At 56.9% G+C, this 25,444-nt stretch overlaps 1 protein-coding gene across 2 annotated transcripts in view; it reads right to left on the bottom strand.

Moving 5' to 3' along the window:
* Positions 1-25,444, bottom strand: part of UNC5A (unc-5 netrin receptor A) — a gene marked incomplete at both ends in the record, with an annotated part of 59,790 nt that overhangs the window by 675 nt on the left and 33,671 nt on the right. The window contains 13 exons of one of the 2 annotated variants that reach the window (XM_084243192.1): positions 521-685; positions 764-913; positions 1,050-1,283; positions 1,407-1,575; positions 1,765-1,852; positions 4,364-4,666; positions 4,774-4,962; positions 5,946-6,110; positions 6,684-6,851; positions 7,537-7,717; positions 7,852-7,955; positions 8,223-8,366; positions 13,578-13,799. In XM_084243192.1, the coding sequence (XP_084099318.1) occupies positions 521-685; positions 764-913; positions 1,050-1,283; positions 1,407-1,575; positions 1,765-1,852; positions 4,364-4,666; positions 4,774-4,962; positions 5,946-6,110; positions 6,684-6,851; positions 7,537-7,717; positions 7,852-7,955; positions 8,223-8,366; positions 13,578-13,799 (2,282 nt within the window). The remainder of the gene's footprint in view (positions 1-520; positions 686-763; positions 914-1,049; positions 1,284-1,406; positions 1,576-1,764; positions 1,853-4,363; positions 4,667-4,773; positions 4,963-5,945; positions 6,111-6,683; positions 6,852-7,536; positions 7,718-7,851; positions 7,956-8,222; positions 8,367-13,577; positions 13,800-25,444) is intronic. The other variant, XM_084243193.1, reaches the window with a different exon arrangement.

Below are 25,444 nucleotides of genomic sequence, written 5' to 3'. Positions count from 1 at the left end.
CATGGGCACTCAATGGAGCTCAGAGGGACCCAAGGCTCAGTGGTGCAGAGACCTGCCCAAAGTCACACAGCCAGTGAGCAGGGGAACCCAGCGCCTCATTCTCCCACCCCCTAGTCACCTGCCTATCCTCTGCTCACCTCTCAGGACTCACAGCTCTCCTCTCACTAGTGGCCTTTGTTCTCCCTCTCAGTTCCCATTGCCAGACATACCCTTTCCCTATCTGTTGCCTGCCTGCCTCTTACTCATCCTTAGAGGCCTAGTACAAACTTCCTTCTCAGAAAGCCCCCAAGGGTACCTGGGCTGCCTTCTTTCCCTTTCCCACTGCTCCCACATTCCCCTTCAATGCTGTCCCCCAAGTCTGATTGCGTCTGTCCCCAACTGTCTGTGTTTGCATCTACACCTCCTTCCCTGGAGACTCCAGTAAGCTGCCAAGTGGTTTCTAGGAGCAGGTGGGCTGGGTGACAGAGCAGGGTGATAGGGTGGAGCACATTACAGCACTGCTGATGCCTCTCCTGCCCACCTTGGTGATGTTGAAGTTGATGTTGAAGCTCTGCCCGTCGCCCTCCACCTGCCACACCCACACCTTGCAGGCCAGGTCACTGGTGCTGGGGCTGACGCGCTCCAAGGTGAAGGTACAGTGCAGGTACTGCTGCGTGCCATTCCAGATGTGATAAAAGGGGATCTCCTGGGAGGGATGGAGAGGCAGGTTTAGGCGTGCCCAGCTCCAGATATGCCCAGCCCCAGGCACCTTGAACACTCTTACCTGGTAGCTGACGAGGAGCTTGCTCTTCCACAGGGAGCTGGGCACATCATGGATGGACAGGCGCAGGTTGTGGTAACTGTCCTTGAAGTGCAGTGTGCGAGGCTCCTGGATCAGCTGTCCTCCCAGCTGCTTCTCCAGCTGCACCACCTCCTGCAGCACCATGGTGGTCAGTAGAGCCTGGGGACCAGGCAGCCCCTCCCCACTGCACCCCGCCTCTACCCCCACCCCCTGCCCACCCCAGGGCAGGAGCCTGTAGGCCCCCTGTGGCAGGGATGGGCGGTGGTACCTTGAGCGCGTCATGGGTGTCATGCAGGCAGTAGACGCGGATGTTGTACTCCAGGGAGGTGCAGGCCAAGGGGGCAAACAGAAGCAGTTTGAGGCGCTTTGCTGCGGCCACGCTGAGGGCCTCACCCACCAGGGCAAAGCGGCCTAGCTGCTCGGTGAAGACATAGCAGGCGCCGGCATCCAGCTGGCAGTAGTAGAGGTGAGAGGGTGCCTCCTCGCCCAGGTGCAGCACGTCCTACAGGCAGGGCCCATGGGTCAGCTCAAGGCCCACTGCAGCTTCCAGGAGCAGCCAGAGACTCAGGGATGGGTTGCCTAGTTCCAGCTGAGCCCAAGCTGGGGTGGGTGGGCTTGAACTCACCTCCCAGCTGCCCTCGCAGGACTGCTTTTTGAGGCGCAGGCTCCAGCTGTCGGGGCTGGGCTCCCCACAGTGGTCCATGGCCAGGATGACAGGCCTGGTGAGCAGAACTCCAGGGGGCCCGCAGCTAACGATGGGACTCAGCAGGGTCTGACAGCCAGCTAGGGGCAACCTCAAGTGGGGAAATATGGGTGGGGAGGGAAAGGCGTCAGCGGGCCATCCTGGAGTGGGGCTCTGGGCAGAGCAGCGCACCCCTCCCCTCCCCACCAACCAACCCCCAGGGTGGGTTGACAGGGCCATCATAGAGACTGAAGCAGCGAACAGGATCTACCCGGCCCAGCGGCGGGGCCTATACCCACACCTCACGTCCTCTGGCTTGTGCAGCGTGAGATAGATCTCGTAGATCTTTCCTCGGGGGATGGCATCTGGAGGGATGAGGAGGCTGATGCCTGGGAAAGAGCAGAAGGAGAGGTTTACCAGGGCTGCAGAGATACCAAACACCAATTCGACAGCCCCTCCAGGAGCTTCTCTTTGGGGACTGACCCCAGCCTGGGGTGGGGGCCGAGGTGTCTCCTCTGTCAGGGTGGCCCAAGAGTAACTGAGGAGCACAGGGGGGAAAGCATGCCCAGTTAGCTTTGGCTCAGAATCTCCAGAACCCAAGATGCCAGGTCTGTACCTACCTTCCCCATCACCAGGGCCCTCTCAGCTCAAAACGTTCCTTGCCTTCAGGGAAGGTTTGGTTCCCTGGCCTGGTATGTAAAGCCCTTTGCCTCTGGCCCCAATGGCCTTTGCAGCAGCATCTTCAGTCCAGCCCATGTCTCACATCCTGCCAATTCTGGAACTACTGCCCTAGGCATGCTCTGCCTGGGTACTCTGTCCTCCCACCCTCTCTGTCGTTCCTGGTCACCTCTGGGTGATTTTGGTTCCTGAAGGGCAAGTGGTCCCCTGCAGATGGAGCTTGCCCCTCTTGTCCCCCCAGTCTGGGAGCCAGGGCACACGAATCACCCTGTCTAGCAGAATCATCCAACTGTCTTGTAGGGGCAGCATCAAAAGTGCCTGCTGAGGAAGGGAGTGATTCAAGGGGAGGGGCAGTGGGCAGGATCCGATATGGGGGTGATCCTGTCCCATCTTCCTGCATTTTTAGTACTGGGAGTCCCTACATAGTGGGGAGGGGGAAGAAGTTCAATGACTCCATCCTACCAACTCTGAAAGTGCACACACTCTCTGGGGTGGGCAACTTTGGTGGCCAGGTGGAGTGCCACTGCTTCCTGGAACTGAAGCCACTGATGGCACATTTATGGTTGCTGTTTCCTTCGCTAGCCCGCGCTGCCTCCTGGTGCTGGCTGCCAGTGTTGGTGACAGTCCCCGAGATCTAAGTGTGACAGGCACACTCACTTGCATACTCATTCAATGAAAGCTAATGCCCATTCTCAGACAGGCAGGGAAACCACAGGCCCTGCGCTCACGAAGTGCTCAGCCAATGGGAGAGGCAAGTGGGCGGAAGCCAAGGGTGCTGGGCACCAGATGCAAGCAGGTCACTCACCCTGCCTGAGGAATAAAGGGCTGATGGTCACTGAGTATCTACTGCGCCCCTTTCTAAGGGCTTGGTATCAGCCATCTGACATCATTCCAGCAGCCAATGGGGATAGGGGCACGATATCACCACGCGGAGGGGCATGAGGCACAGAGCTGCCGGTCAAACCCAAGGAGAAATAGCAGATGGGTTGATGAATGGGGCCACAGTGCAGCACAGTGTGTCTGTGGTGCTGGGAGCCCATTGTGGCCTCCATGTGCCAGTGAAGGTTTGTGGGAGGGGAGAGGCCTCCACAGTTGGCAGGGACAGGTCCTGCAGGCTTTGTTGGGGGCTGTGGTACATGATCACGTATGGCTTCCTGGATGAATGCTGGGACCCATGAACCAAGTGGGAGGTGGACAGTGGCTCAGGCCTCGGGGAAGATGAGGAGCAGGAGGCTGCAGGACCACTGAGGAGGAAGAATGATGGGATTGGTATTGTCCGAGTTGGCGTGGAGGTGAGCGGGCCAGTGAAGATGAGCAGGTCAAGGTGACCCCAGTTTCTGGTTCGAGAGACAGTACTGTCCCTGAGGAGGGAAAGAGGGAAGCAAGAGGTTCTGGGGGAGGGTGGGAGACGGTGCTGTTTTAGGCACGAGGAATCTGAGGTGCTGTGAGACATCCAGATGGAGCTGCCCAGGAGGCAGCTGGGTGTGCAGCTCTGTTGCCCAGGAGAGCTGTAGCTGGGGATGGAGCAGTGGGAGGGAGCTGCACAGTCACGGGCTAACGCCATGAAGTGGGTGAGATGACTGGCTCGGGAGGGGCCATGAGGGAGCCCTGAGAAATACCTACACTTAGGGAGCAGACACCAGGGGCAGCTGGAGGGGCAAAAAGTCAAGGGCGCTCAGGATCCTCTAAACTGAGGGAATAGAGAATTTCATGGTGGGAGTGGGCAGCCACACTAGAGGCTGAGGTACTTCCAGGAAAAATGAGCACAAAAAGGGCCTGTGGATTCTTCATCAGGGTGTGAGTGGGCAAGTGAAGAAGAGCAGGAGGCCAAGGTGACTCCCATTCTCTTGGCAACCCAGACACATGTGTTTCTGTGAGGTGGTAGGTGGAGGGGTCCCTTATTTAGGCATAAGGGGCTACTCTACCTGCTTTCTCTTCACTGCTCTACCAGGTCATTGGGGTGGCCACATGCTCTCTCCCTTTGGGCCCAAGGGCTGGCCCATGCAAGCTGGCTGAGTAAATGAGTGGGCAGTAGTCCCAGTAGAAGAGATCACAACCTCATGCCAGTCACCACTGCATTCTCCTAACTCCATCCCCCTTCCTTGCTGGTCTGGCTCAGTGACTTGGGCTGCGGCTGAGAAGCATAGAAGGGTCATCGGGGCTGTCTTGTTCTCTGGGCTTGCCTCTCAGAGCTCCCCAGGGCATTCTGGGGTCCTTCCCACCTGTATTAGGGATCATCAGCCGGCCCCCGAGGAAGTTGAAGGTCCCGTAGGCCATGTTGCTGGAACCGCGGGGCAGGGAGCGGAAGTAGTTCTGGGTGGAAAGTCGGGAGACAAAGTCCTCAGCCTCAGAGGTGGGTGAGCTGTGGTGCAGTGTGTGGCGGCCACCACCCAGTGGGCTGAGCAGATGCCCGTTGGTGAGCTGGAACTTGGAACTGGGTCCATCCTGCCGGGGACACAGACTGCCCTGGTAGGTAGTGGTGGTGGTGCTGAGGTCTGGTTGGATGGTGAGCAGATGGGGATTGTCTGCAAGGATAGAGACAGACTCAGGGAGTGGGACTAGGGGTGGCCCCATCAGGACCATCCTTGGCATGGGGCTTGCGCACGAGTGCTGGGGATAAGGGGCCCTTCACCTGCTTTGCTAGGCTTGATGCTAACTGGCTGGAAGCCTGAGGTGAGGATGGACGAGTCAGCCACGTCCGAGTCCAGTCCCTCCTTCTTTCGGCAATAAACGAGGATAAGGACAAGCAGCAGCAGGAGCAGGCACACGGCTACGGCAATGAGGCCCACGTAGAGGGCCACGTCCTCGGGGCCGGAAGCAGCTGCGGGAGAGAGTGTGGCCTTGGGAGGGGAAAGGTATGGGAGGCCGGGAAGGAGAGGTCAGCAGTCTATACCCAGAAGGGTGAGGCCTCCATTCCTTGGGCATCGGCACTTGGGGCGGTTGATGCAGGTGATGAGGAGCACGGAGCCAGTCCATGTGCATCCAAGCCCTGCATCTGCTACCACCTTGCCAGGTCACTCTGAGAATTGAGGGCTCGATTCAGATTGAGGTTGCTGCCAAATAATGGAGGATGCTAAGAGCCACTTCCCAGGGAGGCTTGGTGTGGGCTAAACCTGCTTTTCTGGGGCTCAGGGCAGCTGGGGCTAGGGTGAGCTCCTTGGATCCTCAAAACAGAACATCTGCTTTCTTGGGGGCAGGAGGGCTGACAATCTGGGCACTGGTCCAGGTGCTGGGGTTCAAGGCCTCTTCTCCTTGGCTGCCTCCCTGAGGCCTGGGAAAGGTCTGTAGGGGGTGATTGACTTCCTGGAGGAAACTATATTGATTTGAGAAGGGCTTTGCATAATGGAAGAAATGTCCATCAGAAAGGAATTGACACAGATAATTAGGTTTTTAATTGAAAGAATGGGGGAGGGTGTGTTCTAAAGAAAAAAATCCAACGGAGATCTTTAATTGTTAGTTATGGCCTTGTAATTAACAGGCCTCACAAGTCTGGAGTCCCGATAGGACTTGCTGTGTACGTGGGGTCCCTGCGGAGGTAAATCTGCAGGGGTGGTGTTTGGGAGTTGATTTCCTGGGGAATGGGTGTGCCTGGTAAAGGTTTAAATGTGTTTCTCTCAGGGGAAGTGTGGCTGCTATTGGGGAGTGTGTGGGCGTGTGTGTTGGAGATCCGGCAGGGCGGGGTGGGGGCGGTTCTTGAGGTGCTGTTTTGCAAGGGTTGGTTATTTCCTTGGCCACCACCTCCCTGGACTGGGCAGGGCCAATCCTGGTGAAGCAAAGTGGACTCCCAGGAAAGAAAGGACTCACTGTGCACACAAAGGTCACTGGTACAATTGCGGGTGTCCAGGTCAGCGCCCTGGCATTCCTCGCCTCCATTTCGGGGTGCTGGGTCTGAGCACTCCCGACTTCGCCAATGAGTGCAGTCAAGCCCACAGGCTGACCACTTGCTCCATGGGCTCCAGCTGCCATCCACTAGACACAAAACAGACAGTTGGTCAGCTGGGAAGCCAGCCCTGGTGGACTGCTGATGTGGCCCTGCTGGACGTCTGGACCGCTGATGCGGCCCTGCTGGACATCTGGACCCGATACAACGCTGGGGCCAGGGCCCAGTTGACAGGTCTCCATGTCCTTGGGTGTCCAGCTGGTCTGGATGACGCATGCTAATGGCGGGAGGCACAATGAGGCCGGACCTGCTTGGCTCTACCCACGCCAGAGGGGCCGTCCTGGCCCTGGGGCAGTGAGAGCGCTTAGTCACAGAGGACCCTATGAGTCCCAGCACAAGTGGCTCTGCAGCCCCTGGGCTGGGCCCTGTCCTGCACTGACTGCATCTGTCCCGACTACACCTCAGACTCTGTGACTCAGGCGGGACCAAGAACAAGTCCTGCCTCCGATCACACTGAACCCCATCCTGGCCTTGGACTGAGCCTGGCTCTGCGTGTGGGCAGGTGGGATGGAGCCATGGGGGGCAGGCTGGTGGGCGAGATGAAGCCAGGACACGGAGATGGTGTGGTGAGGAGCGATGCGGGAGGTGGTGGCCACTGGTACCTGGGCACAGGGTGGCGCAGGCTGTTTTCTGGACATTCTGCCCCTCACAGAAGGCGCCCCCGTTGAGAGGTGCCGGGTTGGTGCAGCTCCGGCTCCGTTTCTGCCAGCCGCGCCCACAGCTGGCGCTGCAGACGGACCACTCGGTCCACGTCGACCACCCACCGTTCACTGGCCGGACAGAGAAGGACTGGGGTCAGGGAGCGGGGGCTTCCTCGGACACGCTGGCCCAGGGACCAGGGCAGGAGGGCAGGGGGGCTTGAGCTGGAAACGGGCTGGCTGGGGCTGTGCCGGAAGAGAAGCCCCCCAGGGGAGGCCATGCTTGTGCCCACTGCCCTAGGGCCCAGCAGCACCCACTTCACAGCCCCTTCTCCCAGTGGGTGCTGTGGACACTCGGGGCCGCCAGCCCTAACTGCAGTTCCCATGCTCCTCTGGCACAGACCCATGGCCTTTCATAAAGGCCACTCCTGCACCCTCCCTCTGCCTGTTTCTGGGGGTGCCCATGAAACTACTTCCTACCGTGGGGGGCCAGGGCACAGAGCACAGGGTGTGTTGTTGCCTTTCCTAGACTCCCATCCTGGACCCTCATCTCCCCCTTCCCACAGCCTTCTAGTAAGCCAGGCCACGGTCTGGCCACATATGACCCCAACTGCCCCACCCCCTCAGACACGCCCCTTGGCCCCCCACAGCCACAGCCAGCCCTCTCCCTTTCCTTCCTGGTCAGGCCACTGTCTGTCCGCCTGGCTCTGTCGCCATGGCTCTCTCACCCTGCCAGCCACACCTCACTGCTTTCTGCCAGCCCCTCTAGGGCCTCTCCCAGGCTGGAGGCCCTCTGCCCGCCATCGTGGATGCCCACCGTAGACGATGACAGCGGCCGAGGCACTGCGGCGACGTGCCACGATGTTCTTGGCCACACAGGTGTAGTTGGCTGTGTCGGCCAGGCGGGCCTGTCGCACCACCAGGCTGTGCTCCCGGGTGATGTACACATTGGGGTCCAGGGCTGGGTCCACCAGGTCCTCATTCCGGAGCCACTCCACCTGGGGGAGAGGCATGCCTCTGCTGCCTGATGGAGCGAGTGACCCCTAGTGGGGAGGGGCTCAGTCTGGGGGGTTGGGCAGGTGGAAAGGAGACCTGGGAGCCCTGCCCACCTGTGGAGGGGAGCCCCTCTCACCTCAGCAGGGGGAATGCCCTCTGGTGGGCGACAGGGCAGCACGATGCCCTGCTCCAGGGATACTTCTTTGGCCAATGGCTCCAGCTCGAAATTCTTGCGCAAATCTGGGAGAAGAACAAGCATGTCCTCCAGCCCAAGAGCCTCAAGTCAGCTCCGCCTGGCTGGGCCTGTTTCCCAGTCCCACAGGGGCCAAAGCACACGGCAGGAAGAGGTGAAGAAGTACCACGTGCCCAGGGGACCTACAGGTGACTAGGCAGCATGCACAGGCTCTTCCTCCACCCATCAAAACAGGACCTGAGGCTTTCTGATGGGATCTTCCCGGGTGACACGCTTGGGCCACCCCCCACCCGAGACCCGGGCCCTGGACTCACAGGCGATGCGGATGTAGGCCTTCTGACTCTTAGTGGTGCCCGAGGAGCTCCAGGCCACGCACTGGCACCAGTACTCCTCCAGCCCAAACACCTTCTCCACCTGCTGCCTCGAGACGTTGATGCGGACCTCCATGGCTGGCAGCCCTGGTGGGAGAGAGCGTACTGGGGCCATGCTGGGCCTCTCACGGGGTCCATGTGTGCAACCAGGGTGTGTGTGTGTGTGTGTGTGTGTGTGTGAGGTCCTTGCACTCCCTCTGCTGGACAGGAGACTGGGTGCGCCCATCAGCCCAGAGGGAGCATAGAAGGGTCCCAGGAGCTGATAGCTCCTGAAGGCCAGGAGGCCTCAGAACTTCCATTCATTACACTTTGTTATCTAAGTCTTGTCTCCCTGGAGTCACTTAAAGAAATATCTCCAAAGGGGGTTCCTGTTGTTCAGAGACAACAGCATGGGGAAGCTTGGGTAAGGGCTGGCCTCCCACCACTCGGGCAGAGGGGGTGGGCAGACAGGCCCGCTTTGGGGGCTTTGTGGGTAAAAATGGGTGAAGAAGGATCTGGCTCACCTCCGTGGGGGTTAGCAGGTAGATTCTGGCTGTGATAATATAATAACAGCTATTAACAATATAATTACTGCAGTTATGGAGCATGATAATAGACCCCTAGGGCTTAGCAAGGGTTTTCCACACCACAGCATCCCTGCTTCCTCAAGTTATACCCCTAGATCGTATTGCTCCCAGTTGATGGATGGGGAAATAGAGGCCCAGAGAGGAGCAGCTTGTCATAGGCACCCGGGCTGTCTGGATCCAAAGAGCACTCTGGGTACTCTGCAGTCACCTTAGGGTGGGCCGGGGTGCTCCTGCCACAGGGAGAGACTATAGTGGTGGAGAGAGGGAGACCCACAGAGAGGAAGCTGGCTGAGATGGGTGTCTGGGGCCTGCTCTACCCCTGATTGGGTTAATCTGCATGGGGGGACCCCTCTCAAGGAGATGGATGCTTTCAGTCTCCTGCCCTGGGCCACACCAGGACCTGGGATGAGGCCGTTCAGGGGAGGATCTGCGCCTCTGAGGACACAGAGGGGAGTTGTCAGCTCTCCTCCAGCTCCTTGGGGGCCCCAGCCAAAACCAGTGTCCCCAGGAGTGAGAAAAGACTGTTTGTTTCCAATTTCTCCTCCTCCTGACCTCAATTTCCCTCGGGTCACTGGCTTATCAGAAAGAGGGAGAGAGCTGGACTGCCGAGGTGTTTCCATTGTTAACAGAGAAATTCAATTAGGGCTGCATTGCGGGAGGCGAGGCAGTCCAGCTAGCAGCCAGCCCGGGAGGCTGTTTTCTCTCTTAATTTCTCTAACGTGTCTTTCCCTGACCCCTGCCCAGGCCCCTCTCCACAAGTTTCTCCAGCTCCCACCGTGGGTCTCCAGATTTTCCTATCACTCACTCCTGTCCTCCAGTGAGTTCTCACAGAAGGTGGGGGTGTCACCTCCAGCTGAGGTCACTATAGCTGGGCTTGATCCATCTGTTCTAGGTACTGCCTGCCGCCCCTTTTCTCTCCTGTTCTCTAGGGCCCCGGATGTGTGAGTTCTGTGGGGCTGGGGTAAGGGATGAGCACCAAGGTTCCCTCACAAGGTCTGTGTATTGTAGAGGGGACCTGGGCACCAGTGAACTTTGAGGAACACCAAGTCCTGGGGTATCTAAGAAGGAGCCATGTATACCCAGGGGTAGAAATAAGACCACTTTCCTCTGGACTCTGGGCTTAGTGGTGGGACACCTCCAGAAAATTCTAAACTAGGTGCTTTTCTGTCTCCCGGATGGATGGGTCTAGGGATGGACAGCTCCAGTCTTTTGGGAGGGGGGATGGGAGGACCTCACATACCGCCCAGGCAACTCAGCTTGGGAAGAACAGCACTAAATTTAAGCTCCTATTTCTCTCTCCCTCTCTCCTCCCCCTTCTGTCCTACCACCTCCTCTTCTTCCTGCTGCTATGAATGAGGGCCAAGTTTGTCCACAATGTCCCAGCTTCAGGCAGGGGCTCAGCAAAAGATGCCCTTGAATTCCACAAACTCCGGGAGGGTAGTGGATTGATGGGGACACCCAGACCTTGCCCTGCCCGGTGTTTGATGTGAAAGGCTGTGCCCTCCTCCCTGCAGGTCACAGAGCAGCCTGGCTCCTGGGAGCAGTTCCTGGGCACTGCTGTCTGCACCAACCTGGTAAATGTGAGCAGATGCCAGCCTTGGGGAGGGATGGGGAGGAAGGAGGAGGGGCCCCTGCTGGCCCGGGAGCATGTGGGGTGTAAGTAGGCGTGTGAATGCCATGGCCATGTGGGGAGACCCTGGGTGGGTGAGTTGAGTGTGTGGGGAGGTGGAGAGTTGGGTGAGGAGTGGAGGGGGGGCCCTCTGAGGTCAAGCTGGGACTTAGGTTCTCCTTCTTACAGATTTGCTTCTAGTAATCAATCATTTTGTTTAACAAATAATGAATTATGCTCTTAGACAGGACTCCAAAGCTTGGTTTTGTTAACTTTGGGCCTTAATAGCATCAGCAGATTTGGGTTTGAGGGCTTTTCAGGCTTTGTTCCCTAACTGCTAACCTACTTGATGGGGAATGAGGGCAATTGAGGGGAACATGGTGGTGCTCTCTCCTGGGGTATCTGCCCAGCCATCCCCAACCCCACCGAAGAATGGGTGGAGCTGCAGCTATGGGGTGACTTCTGATCTTGCCACAGAACATTTCTGGGTCAAGGTCTGCATTCTGTGTGTCTGCACAGTGCTACCAGCCATACCCTGGCATCTGCTTGAGAGAAAGGGAAAGAGATCTCTTTACCTCAAATTGCACAGTGGCCTTTGGTTGAGAAAGCAACATAATCAAAGACAATTCAGATGTACTGGACACAGGAGGTCTGGGTTGGGGGTTCAGGGCAGGAGCCCACCCAGGGGAGTGTGTCCCCAGGAGCTCTGCTCCCTGCCAAGCTTGAAGGAAGCCAAGCCTTGCAAGTCTGTTGGGGACTCTGGTATGTGGGTTGGCCTAGCCTGTGACTGTGAGGGAGGTGGGGGCCTGGGTCTCAGCCAAGCCATGGATCCCAGACTTCCAGGCAGGAGAAAAGAGGGGTGTGTGTGTGGGACCTGGACGGGGAGGCTGGGAGTAGCACGGGGCTGGCCTGGGGCCTTCCAAGAGGGTCCTCACCGCGGCAGGAGGGCGGTTTCTGGTTGTGGCTTCCTTCTTCTCCTCACGTGTCCTTTCTCTCCCTGCACAGCCATAGCAGTGGTGGGCGCGGGGGCGGGGGGAGGGGGCTTACCATGTCCCAAAGTGGCTGTGGACCCTGGGAGAAGATGGGAGAGTAGGACGGGGAGAAAGAAAAGCTGGGCTCACACTGGCTGTGCATGGGACTCTCCTCATGCCCATTTTACAGAGGAGGCAATTGAAGCCCAGGGAGGGAGGGAATTTGCCCGAGGGAGGCAGACCCTCCCGCTGGGACAAGGTGGGCTCTAAAGCTGCCTGGGAAGGCAAGGCAGGGAGGCTTCTGGTACCTCTGCCAAGATGGGAAGGGGCTGACGGCACCCAGGTCTCTTCTGGGCCACAGAGGTCACCGACCTCAACATTTCCTCCTGAAAGTGGGGGCAGAGCTGGATCACCTGCCTAGAGAGACTTGGGGGCTGAATCCAAGCATCTGCCAATTAACACCTGAGGACTGCATGTCAGACGATGTGCAGGCCAGGGCAGGAATCACTAAGAGGGGGAGGGCTAGGACTTGGGGGAAGGACAGCAGCCTCTGCTGAGCCTGGTAGGCCAGATGAGTCAGAGGAGAGGCCTCCATACCCTCCCCTCCTGAACAGGACAAGATGCCTAAACTCTGCTCAACTCTCTGCTCACTCCTGGGTTGTTCGATCTTCTCCCAGGTAAGCCCCCCTTGCCCCACTCCAGTCTTCCTCTGCTCAGCCCAACATCCCACAGTGCAAATCTAGCTGCAGCACTCCCTGAGCTCCTCCCTGTCCCTTCTTTCCCTCCCTAAGTCTGAGGCCCTGGTAGCAGCTGCCATTCTTGTGTTTGTACCTATGCCTTTTGGTCCTTTGGCTTGGGAAATGCTGGAGGGTTTTAAGAATTGTGCTTGGATGCCTCCTCCAGAAGTCCTTCCTGGGCCACTCAGTCCCTCCTGCCTAGAAGGATGAGCACCCCAAGCCCTCCTGCTGCCCTTGCCAATAGCATGAGTGGTCCTGGGCCTTGTCCTCCTGTCCCGGCTGCACTGAGGCTGGGATTTCATGTTGGCAACTGGACCCTATGGGTGTGTATGTGTGTCTCAGGCTAGTTGATGCCCATCTGCCAAGATGGGAAGGGGCTCAGGACTGAATTTGAGGGCTCATCATGTGTGTATGGGGCTCCCCAAAGCACCAAATAGAAGGGAGAGAAAATAAGTTTAACTGGGATTCAGTTAGTCAGGGGCACAAGAAGAGTCTGTTTTCAGCTCTGCAGGGCCTGCTCTTAGGGAGCACTGGAATCCAAACAAAGGTCTCTGGCCATGGGTCCACTGCCTACTTGCTGTCTAAGAAGAGAGGTGGGGTGTCTTATGAGAGGCCCATTCCCCCAGAACCCTTCCCTCCTGCCTGCACCAAGTACCACTGAAAGGTTCCCCTTTCAGCGTCTCTGGATCTACCCTGTCCCCCACGCTGGCCCCATCACTTGTCATTTGAAATCCCACAGGATGGTGACCTCACTCCAGAGTCCAAAGGGTGAGGTTCCCAGATGGCACCACTGCCTCCTGCACACATCCTACATCCTCCCTGCTGGTCTCTCTCAAGGCCTCTGCTGTGCCATGTCCCTTGCCTGGGCCATCCCTTCATTCTTTCCTCCCTGACCAGTTCTTATGCTCCTCAGTTTACATGTCACCTCCCCTGAGTAGCCTCCGTCCTACTTTCCTCTTGCTGCCTCACCCCCAGGACTCAGTCAAGTCCACCTCTGGTGGGACTGTGTCCCCAGCATGGGAGGGGGTGCTCAGGGAATGAATGAACAAATGGGCACACAAAGAAATCACCAAATGTGAGGTGTAGATACCAAGGGTCCTAGTTATGGGTCCTGCCTCTTCTGGGGGCTTGGGGTGGAGGGCACAGAGCTGGTGCCATCCTGGCCTTGCACTCAAGGGCATGTAGCTGGGGCACCTGCAAGTCCTCTGTGTCCTCTGAGGCTTAGACCCCTCCTGTAGGCAGCTCCAAACTCACTAAGGACTCCAAGCGGGAGGCCAGTTTCCTTGGTCCTGGCCCACCCCCGAGGCGGGCATCATGCTGCTCCTTCTCTCCTGCTTGCACAGGGACTCTCTCTTCAAGGTGGGAGCCTGCTCCTGCACCCCTAGAGTGCCCCACCTCCTGCCCAGCCCCCTCACCATTGCTCCCGTCTGTGCTGCGCTCGATCACGTGGTCCACCTGGCGCACCCACTCGCCATTGCACTTGAAGAAGATCTGCGTGGCGGGCGTGGCCTTGCACACCAGCAGCACTGGCTTGTTCTTGACGATGTACACATCCTCAGGCTCCACCAGGAAGTGGGGCAGCAGGTCTGGGTTGGAGCCAGGCACCGGGTTGGCCACCGTGGCACTCTGCTGAGCACCTGCAGCAGGGGTGAAGGGGGACAGTGAGCTGGGGCCCTACGGCCAAGGCGACTGGGATGCAGGCGGTGGGGCCGATGGGCAGAGTGAAGCCAGACATTGCCACTTCCACCCAGCAATCCACATGGCCCTTCCTGAGCCTCAGTGTATCCCTCTGACAAATGGGGGCCTACCAGCCTCTGCAGAGTGTGTGTGGGGGGTGAAATGAGATGGGGTAGAAGCCCAAAATGTAGGGGGCTCTCCCCATGTGGCTGTGGTCAGGGTTTATTAGTATTCTGGTAGTGGTCTGGGGATCTGGTGAGCAGCCAGCAGCCCAGGGAGGCCCAAGGGAAAGCTAGAGGGGAGGAGGGGACCCTAGCAAGGCAGGTGAACAGCTGAGGGCAGGGCAGGGGAGGGATAGTTTGCTCGGTGCCCTCGCTGCCCCTGGGACAGCTTGTGAGCCAATCCTCACTCCTGGTCCCTGTACATAGCAGGTGCTCAGAACACACTGAGTAAACGAAGGAGAGGAGCAGGCAGTGTCGGGGTGCAGCTCTGAGGGGCCCCTGGGGTGCCGGTGACAGTCTTGTAGGACAGAGGCCCCAGGGAGGAGCTGGGGCAAGCAAACCTGGGCTGGGTGTAACCAGGAGAGTGTCTCGGAGCCTGAGGGACGCGGGCATGCCCTACCCTTCAAGGAGAACTGGATATGGGTTTTCTTCTAATTTTAACTGAAAACCACAAGCATCCCACAAGTCATTTGTTGCTAATTACACAGGTAATTGGCTCTGTGGCTTTGGTGAAAGTAAACCCCACAGCCGTCTGACCGTCTGCTCCAACCGGCAGGACCCCTGAGAAGCCATGGGGATTGGGGATGGGGGCGCATCCTCAGCTTCTTCCACTCAAAAAGTTCCCCTCTAGGGCTGCTGTGATTTCTGCGCCAACCTACATTTACAATCAGCAGGGGCCTCTGAGCATAAAGAGGGAGAAACTTGGGCTTCAGAGTTTCTGCTGCTTCAGGGCTTCAGGGGCCTCTGCTGCTCCCTGCTAGTGGTGACCTTGAGCCAGTCACATATCTTGTCATCTGCCCCATGGAGAAGTCTCCTGGGGCTCAACACAGAGGCCTCCTGGCTCCTCTGTTCTCCCCAAGGGCACTTCCCCACCCCTACCCCAGGACTTCAAACCCTGAGGCCTGGTTCCTTGGGCCTAGACTGCACACCCCGCCCACCCCAGGGGCATCCATGCTGCCCTCTTTTCCTATTGCACGGGGACTCTCTACCCTCTCCATCTGCACCTCCACCCCAAGACTGTGACTTTGAGGAGGGGATCTGCATCTTGTCCTGCAGGCATCCTGGGCTGGCTCAGGGCAGCTCAGAGTGGATGAGTTTGGCAGGCTTGAGTGATGCAAAGAAACTGTGTGACTTCAGGAAAGGCACCCCACCTTGAGCCTGTTTCCTCGCCTGCAAAATGGGGAGATGGTACCAAATTCTTAGGGCTGCTGTGAAGATGAAATGAAAAAGGCATTTTTGAGGCTGCTATCACTAATGCCAAGGGCCTCCTCTCCCTTGCCTCAGTAACCCTCACAGCAATCTCTTCAGGGTGGGGGCTGATGAGGAAACGGAGGCACAGAGTTGGCAGGTGCCTTTTCCCAGGAATACTCCCTGTGGGAAGGATGCAGGGAGGTGGGAGCATTTCTGACACAGCAAGGCAGGGACTGGCAGCAGCGGTGGTGCTGGGGGTGTCACCCACTCCTCCCCTCCCCACCTCCACTCCCTGACCACCCCCTGGCTTCACTGCAGCTTGTCCTTCTGCCTCTTGGAATGGCTCTTTGGCAGGGAGCTTTCCTGCAGCGACATGATGAAGGGCAGGCTGCCCGGGGACCACGCTGGCAGCTGGGGAAAGCTCATCTTGCCCAACCCTGCCCCATCCTGAACCACCACGGGGCCCTGCCAGCACCCTCAGGTCTTCCCATTAGGTTGAGGGAAGTGAGGGTGTAGGTTTTGGGGCAAAACTATGTAGACATCTTACAGATGGGGAATCTCAGGGCACAGGGACAAGTGACACCCTCTAGACCCTCCAGCTTTCACCTGGACTCACTTTTTGTTATTACGTCTACTCACTGTCACTCAACAGCTGCTTGCCAGCCCCTGACCCAGGCATCTGGCTCAGCCTGGGCAGAACTAAACCTGACTCAGGTCTCCCAAAGCCTGGCTATGCGACCTCCACCTTTGTGTCAGCACCTGCAAATGAATGGGAGGTCGGGCTCCAGAGGCTGGCCTGGAGCGGGGAACTGGTTGATCCGTGGTCTTTCTAGACTTGTATGAGGAAGCTGCAGCATCTCACAGATGCCCGGGCCAAACTTGAATCTTGAGCAGCCTGCAGGGGGCTGAGAGGTGATAGGTAGACATCACAGGCTTACAAGAGGTGGGAGCCCCCATGGGCCAATGTTGTGGCCTGTGCCTGCCTATGGCTTGGGACTGGTGGGCAGGGGTCTGGGCTGGGGACATGGGGGCGGAGAGTAGGCAAATGTGGGCCCCCAGCCTCCCTATCGATCACTGCGCCAAGCACTGCTCACGTCAGCTGCCCGTTGAACCCAGCACAATCCCTCATGTCTGCATTTAACTGCTAATGAAAAATAAATGTACTGTGACCAATAAGGGACATAGCTCACTTCTCCGGGGCCTCCGTCACGCGAGGCTGGTGGCCTCCCCTCCCCATCCTGGGGGAGGGGAGGCTTTATCATGTGGACCCAGGGGGCACCCTCCAGGTTGCAGCTCTGCCCTCTGGCAAGGACACTCTAAGGCCATGAGTGGGAGTAAATTCAGGCTCCCCCCAGACAGGCTGTTGGGGCTACTCAAAGCTTTCTTCACAGTCAGAGTGAGCTTCCCCCCCGCCCCCCCACCACCATGTCTCCTCCAGGCTGTGACCTCCACCCTTGCGATTAGCACCTGCAATCTGCCAGACCCCTCTTACTGTCCTAGTCACACCTCATGTCTGAACTAAGGCACAGCGTGAGCCTCAGCTCTTTCCCTTCCCATCAGTTACTTAAAATGAGCATTCTTTCTCTTTGACCTGATCCTGTACTTGCCTATCAAAGATAACACCAAGCTTGTGCCAGATGATCTATGATTCTTATAACAGTCCTCACAACTCCCTCCTCACTTTGGACCTGCTTCTACTACAGCCATGCATTGCTTAATGGTGTTTTGGTCAATGAGGGGAGGCCTATGCAGTGGTGGTCCCCACAGGCTGTACCATACAGGATGGGTATGTAGTATGACAGACCATCTTGGTTTGTGTAATTATACCCTATGATGTTTGCACGGTACCAAAAACATCCAATGTCATGTTTCTCAGAACATATCCTCATCATTAAACAATCGTGCCTATTACTATTGTCTGCTCAGCTCCTGTGGGTATTTCAGGATGGGGCCGAGTGTCTTTGGCTGGCATCCCTAAGTCTTCTGTGCTGGCCCATTGAGAGGGTTCTCTTCAACTCTCCAGACTTCCGATGCAGAAACACCCACTGATGTCTCCAAAACACTGCCTTCCCACCTCCAGGTCATTGTCTATGCACTTCTGTCTAAAACACCCACCCTTTCCTCTTCCAGAACTTTCCTACCTTTTCCTCAGGTTCTGGCTCCACTGTCACTCTGGAAAGAGGTCCCCCACCTCACTTTCCCCGAAACCAAACATAGTGTTTCACCTCTCCGCATGGAGGTCCAACCTCACTGGCACCACAGCTCTTAGCTCAGGAGAAGAAAGTGGGTGTCCAAAGCCACTGTTAGCCTGTCTACCCCAGCCCCTGTCACCCAGCTCAAGGCTGCCTGGTGCTGGTGTTTGTGACTGGGGACTCAGAGTGGGGTGCTGAGGCCACCAACATGAAGGATACATGGGTGCTGCAGGAGGGCTGGCGGATACAGGCCCAGACGTCCAGGACCCACTGCCCAGGTTCCCCAACGTTTTGTCCACTGTGGCCCACCTGCAAAATAAGGCCCAATCTCTTCCTTACAATTCAGTTCAAAGACCTCTTTTCACTATCTAGGGGATCCCCAATAGGCTTTTGGCCACTGGGAACTGCAGGTGGGGCTGCAGTCATTGTTCAGCCCTGAAACAGGAACCCCAGTTCTGGTGAGCCCCAAAACTGGCCAGCTGGCTCCCTCTTGTCTTAGGAGGGCACAGGCTGCCCAAGTCAGTCCATCTGGGGCCCCTGCTCTGGTCACCCCCCAAGGGTGGAGGCAAAGATCCTAGAGGTTTCCACTCCCAGCATCTTCTCAGGGGCAGTGAGGGAGAAGGGATTTGAGAGATGATGTCATGTGTGGGTGTCCATGTGTGTGTAGGGATGCTGGGGGTCAAAGGGGGATGACACTTGGGTAATGGTCGGAGCTGAACCTAGGATAGGTGCCACTTCCTCCGTCCTCTCCCACTGTGCTCCCATGACCTGAAGTGTTTCCTTCCTTCCTTCCCTCCCCCCTCCCTCATCCCCCCAATTTGCTTATGGGGAGCCAGGAACCCTTCTGGAATATTGCACAGTAAGCAAGAAAGACACAACCCCTGCTTCAATTTAAAATTTTCATTTAAATCACAGAAATAAAACAACATAGAGGATTCTAGACATTGCTGAGGGTTCTCAAGTAAGGCAAGCTATTTCCGAAACAGTGTGGGTACAGGAGGTCTCTGTGGGAATGACATCTGAATGGAGCCAAGTTCAAGCAGAAGAGGGTTTTAGGAGAAGAGAATAGCAGAGGTTCTCAGCGGGTAGCAGCTGCCCTGGTGAGGTCAGCCAGGAGGCCAGTGTGGGGAACTGGGAGGTGGGAGGCTCCTAGGAGGTGAATCCCCAACCTGGAGACTTTTAGGGTCCTAAAAGGAGTTGGGATTTTATTGCAAGGACAATGGAATCCTCTGTCTGCAGAATAATGATGCGAATCCCCTGTATGAGGAAAGGGGGGAGGGAGGCAGGAGTGGCAGTGCATGGCCAGATGAGAGGCATCCAGTGGAGTGCACCGTAATGGACTCCCTCACGAGTCCCTCTGGGAACTCCCACTCAGTCTTTAAGTGTCAATAATTGTGCCACTTCTTCTGGGAAGTCTTCCTGAATCCACACTCTGTCACTCACCTGAGTGGCCACACTGTCCCCTGAGCCTCCCTCCAGGATGCACACCACATTCTGGACTGGATCTCTTTGCATGCTCACCAGACCATGAACCTGCTTGGGCAGGAGCCCAGGTGTGATCTGGATACTGATGGAGTGTTTGTTGAGTGACTCAATGACTACCCCTTCCTCGCTCTTGAATTTTATATCTACCCAAAAACAGCCCCTTCACTCTCTTTTTTTTTTTTTTAAAGATTTATTTATTTATGCATACAAGAGCTCGGGTACAGGCCAGAGGTGCAGGAGGTGAGAGGATTCACCAGAGACAGAATGGGGAGCAGAACAGACAGACTGACTGAAATACACTGCTGAGGGGAGCAGTGGGTGAGATAGGAGAGGTCTGCTGTGCTTTGTGGGTCACCTCCCTGGCTGGGGATCAAACTCGTGCTGCAGTAGCTGCAGACTGCTCCATAGTGCTGATGCTCAACCCCTTGCACCACCAGGGAGGCCCCAGCCCCTTCATTCTTGTCCTGTAGGGAGACCTGGAGAGTGCAGTGGCCCACAGGCAAAGAGAGAGCTTCAAGTTCCGGGATGCCCTCTGCCACACCCCAAAGTGCTTCTGCTGTAAGGTAGAGCCCCTCTTTTCTCACCTGCAGTCTGGGATGATAAGATCTGCCATGCAGCTCTGAGTCCCAGGGTGAGTGTGAAAATGCTTTCAAATGTTTTATTTTTAAAAGCACCATGAAAATATGAGGTGTGATTAATCAAGCTATTAATGAACTTATATTTACTGAATGAAGACTCTGGGAAAAGGAAGGAGGGGTGGGGGCAGGGTGTCACCTGGCCCCTCTCAGGCGGGAGATGTGAGCACTGCTTCCCAAGAGCAGGCTTGCCCAGTCCCTGTCCAACACCAGCTCCTGTCATCCTCCCAACAGTCCAGGAGGTGGAGGGATATGGCAAGAGGGCAGGGTTGGCAAGGCCCTGCTTTTATTGTTCTGGATGCAGAGCTGCACCCCCAAGCCCCTGCATCTCTGCTCCCAGCTGGCCTTGCCTGGGGGTTTTCATTTGGTAGGCCCACTTAGGTGGGGAAGAAGAGAGTGCCTCAAGATAGAGCCCTGAACCCTTCACGCCTGCCCGTCACCTGGCGTCAGAGGCCCTGCTGGCCCAGGGCCTGAGCTGTCACTTGCTCACCCCTCTTGCGCCTCCACCCCTGTGGGGCAGCATCTTGACTACCTGTGATTCTTTAAGGGAATGTGCACATTCTGTTAGTTCTAGGCCCTGCCTCCCTCCTGCTCTGGCTAACAGCACCTGCTTTTCTGCAGAGAGGGCCCCATCCCTACCCTATTTAGGCAATGTGGTGATATGGTCCAGGTGGGCTGGGTTGACCCCACCTCTGGACCCAGAGGTGCGCATATGACAGACAGGTTCCAACACGGGCAGGTTGTACCATCCCAACAGATGGGATTCCAGGTTTGGGTTGGCTTGTTGGGAAGAGAGACCCCCCTCTTCTGCTGAACCAGTTCTGCAGGCCTTATAGGCCCAACCACTGGTCTGAAGCAGGGACTCAGAGAATGAAGACCTCAGGGAACAGGGGCCAACTTGTCCTGGCAGCATTTGAGGCTTGGGGCCCCAAGGGGGAAGTCAGAGCTACCTCTGGATTCCTTGTTCTGGATGAAGTCAGTTGGAGTATGGGTACTTTCTCACTCGGACCCAATGCCCATCTGCCATCTGCCCAGGTGACTGCTACTCATCCTTCAAGGCTAGCTTAAATATCTCCTCTGCTGGGAAGCTTTCCTGGACCCCAGACTGAGCTAGGGTCACTCATACCTCCTGAGCCCCAGAACCCACCCTAGCACCTTGTACATCATATCATCACCATTCCTGAGTCTGCCTCCCCACTCTCAATGCCTTGAGGGCAGGATTGGTGACAGCCCCCACCCCTCATGCAGCCCCACCTGACACACAGTAAATATACAATGTTTGCTGAATGAATGTTAGATATTATTCCCTCAAACAGGACCAGAGCCCAGAAAGGACGGCTAGGAGTGGAGGGCTCATGTCTGGCCAGGAGCCACCTCTGCTCACCTTCCCATTCGTCCATCCATCCATCCATCCATCCACCCCAGAAATGCTCAAGCTAGACCCTGGCAGGCAGAGGCAGATGTACAGGATCCAGGGGAGGCAGGTGGGACTGGGAGCTAAGACCACAGTAGTGGAGGGTAGAGGGGCAACAATGGAGAGCAACGGGGATTTGTGCTCTCCTGCCTGTCTGCCCCCCCCCCACCCCGTGGCCTGAGATGCTTCAGGAGTGATTCTTTTTCAAACATGGGCAGTTCTGTGATGAGGGAGCCTCTCTATGAAACTGATAAGCAGGGACAAACTTGCACTTGCTGTCAGAGACCCTGGGCAGTTGGGGGTTGGGGACCAGGAGGCTCCAAGATGACAGATTTGGGGGCCACACAAAGAAACTTGAGGCTCCAGGAGGCAAGTCAGCAGAGTGGACCTGCCTGGAGGCGAGGATGGATAGAAACGGGACCAGAGTAAAGCACAGGTGGAGGTGCATGCTCCAGAATTCTTCAAAGCCAACACTGACAAACCCGTCTGTGCTGCCCACCAGCTGCCTCAGGACTCACTCAGCTACCCAGACTCCCACACCAGCCCCCTATTTCTTTAGCCTTTGTTTTCTCCTTGGAGCACACCCTTCTGGCCTGGAACCAGGCCGTGGTGGGTCAGGACAGCCACACTTGCCCCAGCACAGGAAGCATCCACCAAGGCCTGTCTTATTTCTCATCCATTCCCTTGGTCCAGCCCTCAGTCATCTGCCTCCCTGCCTGTGGCTCCCACAGCAAGGGCTTCCCTGAGGGCAGGGCAGGTCTGGCCCTGGTGTGCTCAGCAAGGGAGGGAGGACGACTGGCAGTCTGTCCTGTCTGTGAGCGTCAGGCAGTGGAGGTGACTGGGTGGTGGTAACAGCCCCTCACTGTGTCCCTTGGAATGGAGGGTTGTTCTCCAGAGTCACACGCATGCGGGTGCACACATGTGTGAGGTACTCCAGTTTCCATGGTAACTCGTGCGTGAAAGTATCACAGACGCAGCAGCCACATCCCTAAGATTGGACGAAAGTCACCCTCTTCCCCAGGGGGCTCCAGGGGCCTGGTCACAAGGACAGACACAGGCACCACGAGGAGGACACGCAGGCAAGCTGAACGGCAGAGCACAGAGTGGCTGCGGGGGTGGGGAAGGCACCACTTCAGCTCAGAGGTCAGTCACACAGAGCGGGGTGCGTGACCAGACCACGCTGCCTGCCAGCTGCCGCAGACCAGACCTTGTCATCAGGCAGTTGTACTTGGGTGCCTTCTACCTTCCCTCGTTTGACAGATGAGGATCATGAAGCACTGGATGGCCTAAGGTCACACGGCACAAAAGGGCAGAATTGCTCTCCACACTCCCAGTCAGGCCAGGCTCAGGGCATTTCCTGGGCTCTACTCTCTACTATGCCACCCTCTGACCACTCCATTTACATGCTGTCCCTCTCTGTTTCTTAAACCACTCAAGCAAATCCTACCACAGGGCCTTTGCACTTACTCTTCTGCCTGCAGCATGCTACTGGCTGATCTTCCACAGTTGCCCCCCTTTTATCCCTCAGGTCTCAGTTCCAACTTCACCTCCTCTGAAAGCACCCCCACCCATCCTGGCTGCTGAGCCTGAAATCACCCCTTCTAGAACCCCCAGCCTCTTTGCCAGTCTATTTTCCTCATAACACCACTATCTGAAGCCATCTTGGTTAAGTACTTGTTTGTTTGTTATTATCTGTGCCCCCTCCTGCTGAAGTGTGTCATGGTTCTTGTCTTGTTCACAGCTATTGTCAAAACATCCAGAACTTTGCACAGGGACTGGCACACAGTAGGTGTTTGATAACTATGTGCATGAATGAACACACTCAGGTCTGCCAACTCTACGTCCAGTGCCTGATCCAATGCCTCTCCCTTGCCATCTCTAAGTCAACAAACCTGCTTGTAAAAGGGACTTTGCCCAGGGAGGGAGTGTAGTGATGGGGGTACAGGCCTGCAGGGACCCCTTCCCAGGGCCTCCTTCCTGTCCCAGGGTCTTGCTTTGGGCCAGAGAAATAGTTAATAAAGCTGAGGTCTAAATAAGCATTTGATTAACAAACGATAAAATAGCTATTGTGTCCCTGAATTAAGCTGTAATTGTGGCTGATAATTGGCTGGTTAGAATTTAATAAGCTGCAATTAAATAGAATGGAATCCAGGGTAATTATGTGGTCACACAGCCCAGAGAGAACTGGGGAAGGAAGGTTTTCTTCTACTGCTTTGGAATCTTTTGCTGGTGCAGTGTGTTGTTGTAGGCACGTTTCTGGGGGTGTGTGTGTGTGTGTGTGTGTCCTTTACATTTTGCCTGGCACAGGGTCAGTGGGCACCGGCCCAGCCCCCTCACCAGCACACAGCGGGAGGTTGCACACAGGCTCTCAGTGCTGCCAGGGCCTGTGGCAGCCCCAGCTGAAAGAGATGTAAGAGACATAAAGGGACCCCTGGCTCAGTTCCCTGCAAGGCAAGAGGGAGAGTTAGGGTGGCCAGGAGGGCGCTGGGCACAGAAGCTGAGAGAAGGTCTGCCTGTCCTCCTAATGAGAAATCTAGAGCTCAGAGAGGGAAGGACTTACTCAAGGTCACACAGCCATCAGTGGCTGGGCTGGGCCTGACTCTCAGATTGCCCATGGATCGAGGGTCATTCTGAATGGTCAGCAGGATGCCCCTGCTGCCTCTCCTGCCAACTCCTGTCTCAATTTTCATCCATGTCTTTCACCAGACAAACCTCCAGGCTAAGACCAGCACTGCTAATCTCCTCCTGCACCCATAAGACAAGCTTCCCCACACCAGGTTGCATTCCCCTCTCTTGTCTGTGGCCCTGGTGGCAGCAGAGCTCCCTGGTGGCCTCAGCCTGGCAGGACCGCCCCTGCCCCCAGCTGGCCTTGCAAGTCCGAGGAGATGACGAATGGCCTCACAGGCACACTGTTTATGACCCATCAGCATTTTTACAACGTTGCCGGCAATTAATTTAATTAAAGACCCTGTCTCAAATATGGCGGCATTACATATCTCACTAGTTTAATGCGAACCTGGCCAGAGCGGGGGCTGGGGTGGTTCAGGAGTGGCAGCTTTGCTCCCCCAGCCCGGCTCTGCATGCAGGGCAGGGAGCCCAGGGGCAAGCGGGAGCAGTACCACGGCGCGGCCTTGCGCCCCACACACGCCGTCACAGCCACCATGCCTAACTTCCCGTGCATTTTCTTATTTGCCCTCACAACACTTCTAGAAGCCAAACAACAATTTGTAATCTCCAACTGCCAGGCGTGAAACGGAGGCAGGGAGAAGCGAAGTAGCCAGTGATGGATTCCCGCCCAGGCAGGCTGGCCACCGTGCCCCAGGCACCTCGCCAGGCCACCGCATTCAACAAATAGGGGTTGATGCAGGTGCCAGATGCTGTGCGAGGCGTGGCCACAGGGCAGGGTGCAGCATGGGCTTGTATCCCTGCCTCGTCCAGCGTCCAGCTGCCACTGCTCCACCGGGAAAGCCTGGACACATAGCGCCCAGGATCGTGTGGTGCGCATGTTCTCTGGCATTCCTGGGCACACAGTGGGCCCACCACCATGGCCCGCTGGCCGTGCTCTGCACTAGATCTGGCCAGGGAGTCTGATGCCCTCACCAGGATGGTGAACCTGCCGTCTCAGGTCACGGGGCATCCTGGAACTGCAATCTCAGTAGCTAAGTCTGTCCGGATCCCTCCTCATACATGGAAACTCTGCCACTACCCCACATATCCAGCTTGTACTCGGGGGTCCCACCAGCCCCTGGTAGCTGTGTGACCAGGCCCACACCCAGCTCCTCCTCTGTTCCTTGTCCGGTAGCCACCTGGCTGTGCTCTGCCCTCTCCTAGGGTCTCTGCTACCACGGTCCCTGCCCACCTCCTGCCATGGCTCCCCAAGTAGGGCCTCCATGTCCCCTCACTGCTGGGTTCTATTCTGACACTTCTGCCTCTAGACACCTCCTCCTGGAACCTCACACTGGGCACATCCCAAGTTGAGCTTGGTGGCTCCCCAAAGCTGCTCCCGGGCAGCGGGCCAAGGAGCCTCAGGGGAGTCTCACAGTAGCCAGGTCTTCTTCCACTCATTGCATCCACCTCTCTTTCTGCACTTCTGGCCCCCTTCCCTCATCCCAACTTCCCCAGGTACCTGCAGGGCACCCCACCCATTACCAATGCCTCCCAGTCCTATTAATTCATAATTCAAGGTGTCACCTCCTCAGGATGTCCTCCCCAGCTGCTTTTTGCACAGGGGATGCATGACTGCTTTCCCAGCTCCCTGGCAGAGAAAACTATACTCTGGTTTTGCTATGACTGCCTCCTCCATGAACCCTTACCCCCTCAAGGGCAGACTTGAGTCACCGCTTCTCAGTTGGGTTCTGCTCAGGACCTGGCAGGTTGGGGGTCAGGGAAGTGGCTGAACTGGAGTCCCACGCCTCCCAACAGCTCACTGCAAGCTCTGAAGCGGGGCACTGGCTCTGCCAGGACTGC

Source organism: Talpa europaea (genome assembly GCF_964194135.1).
Source record: "Talpa europaea genome assembly, chromosome: 9".
Taxonomy (NCBI): Eukaryota; Metazoa; Chordata; class Mammalia; order Eulipotyphla; family Talpidae; genus Talpa; species Talpa europaea.
This window is presented reverse-complemented; position numbering and strand designations above follow the sequence as displayed.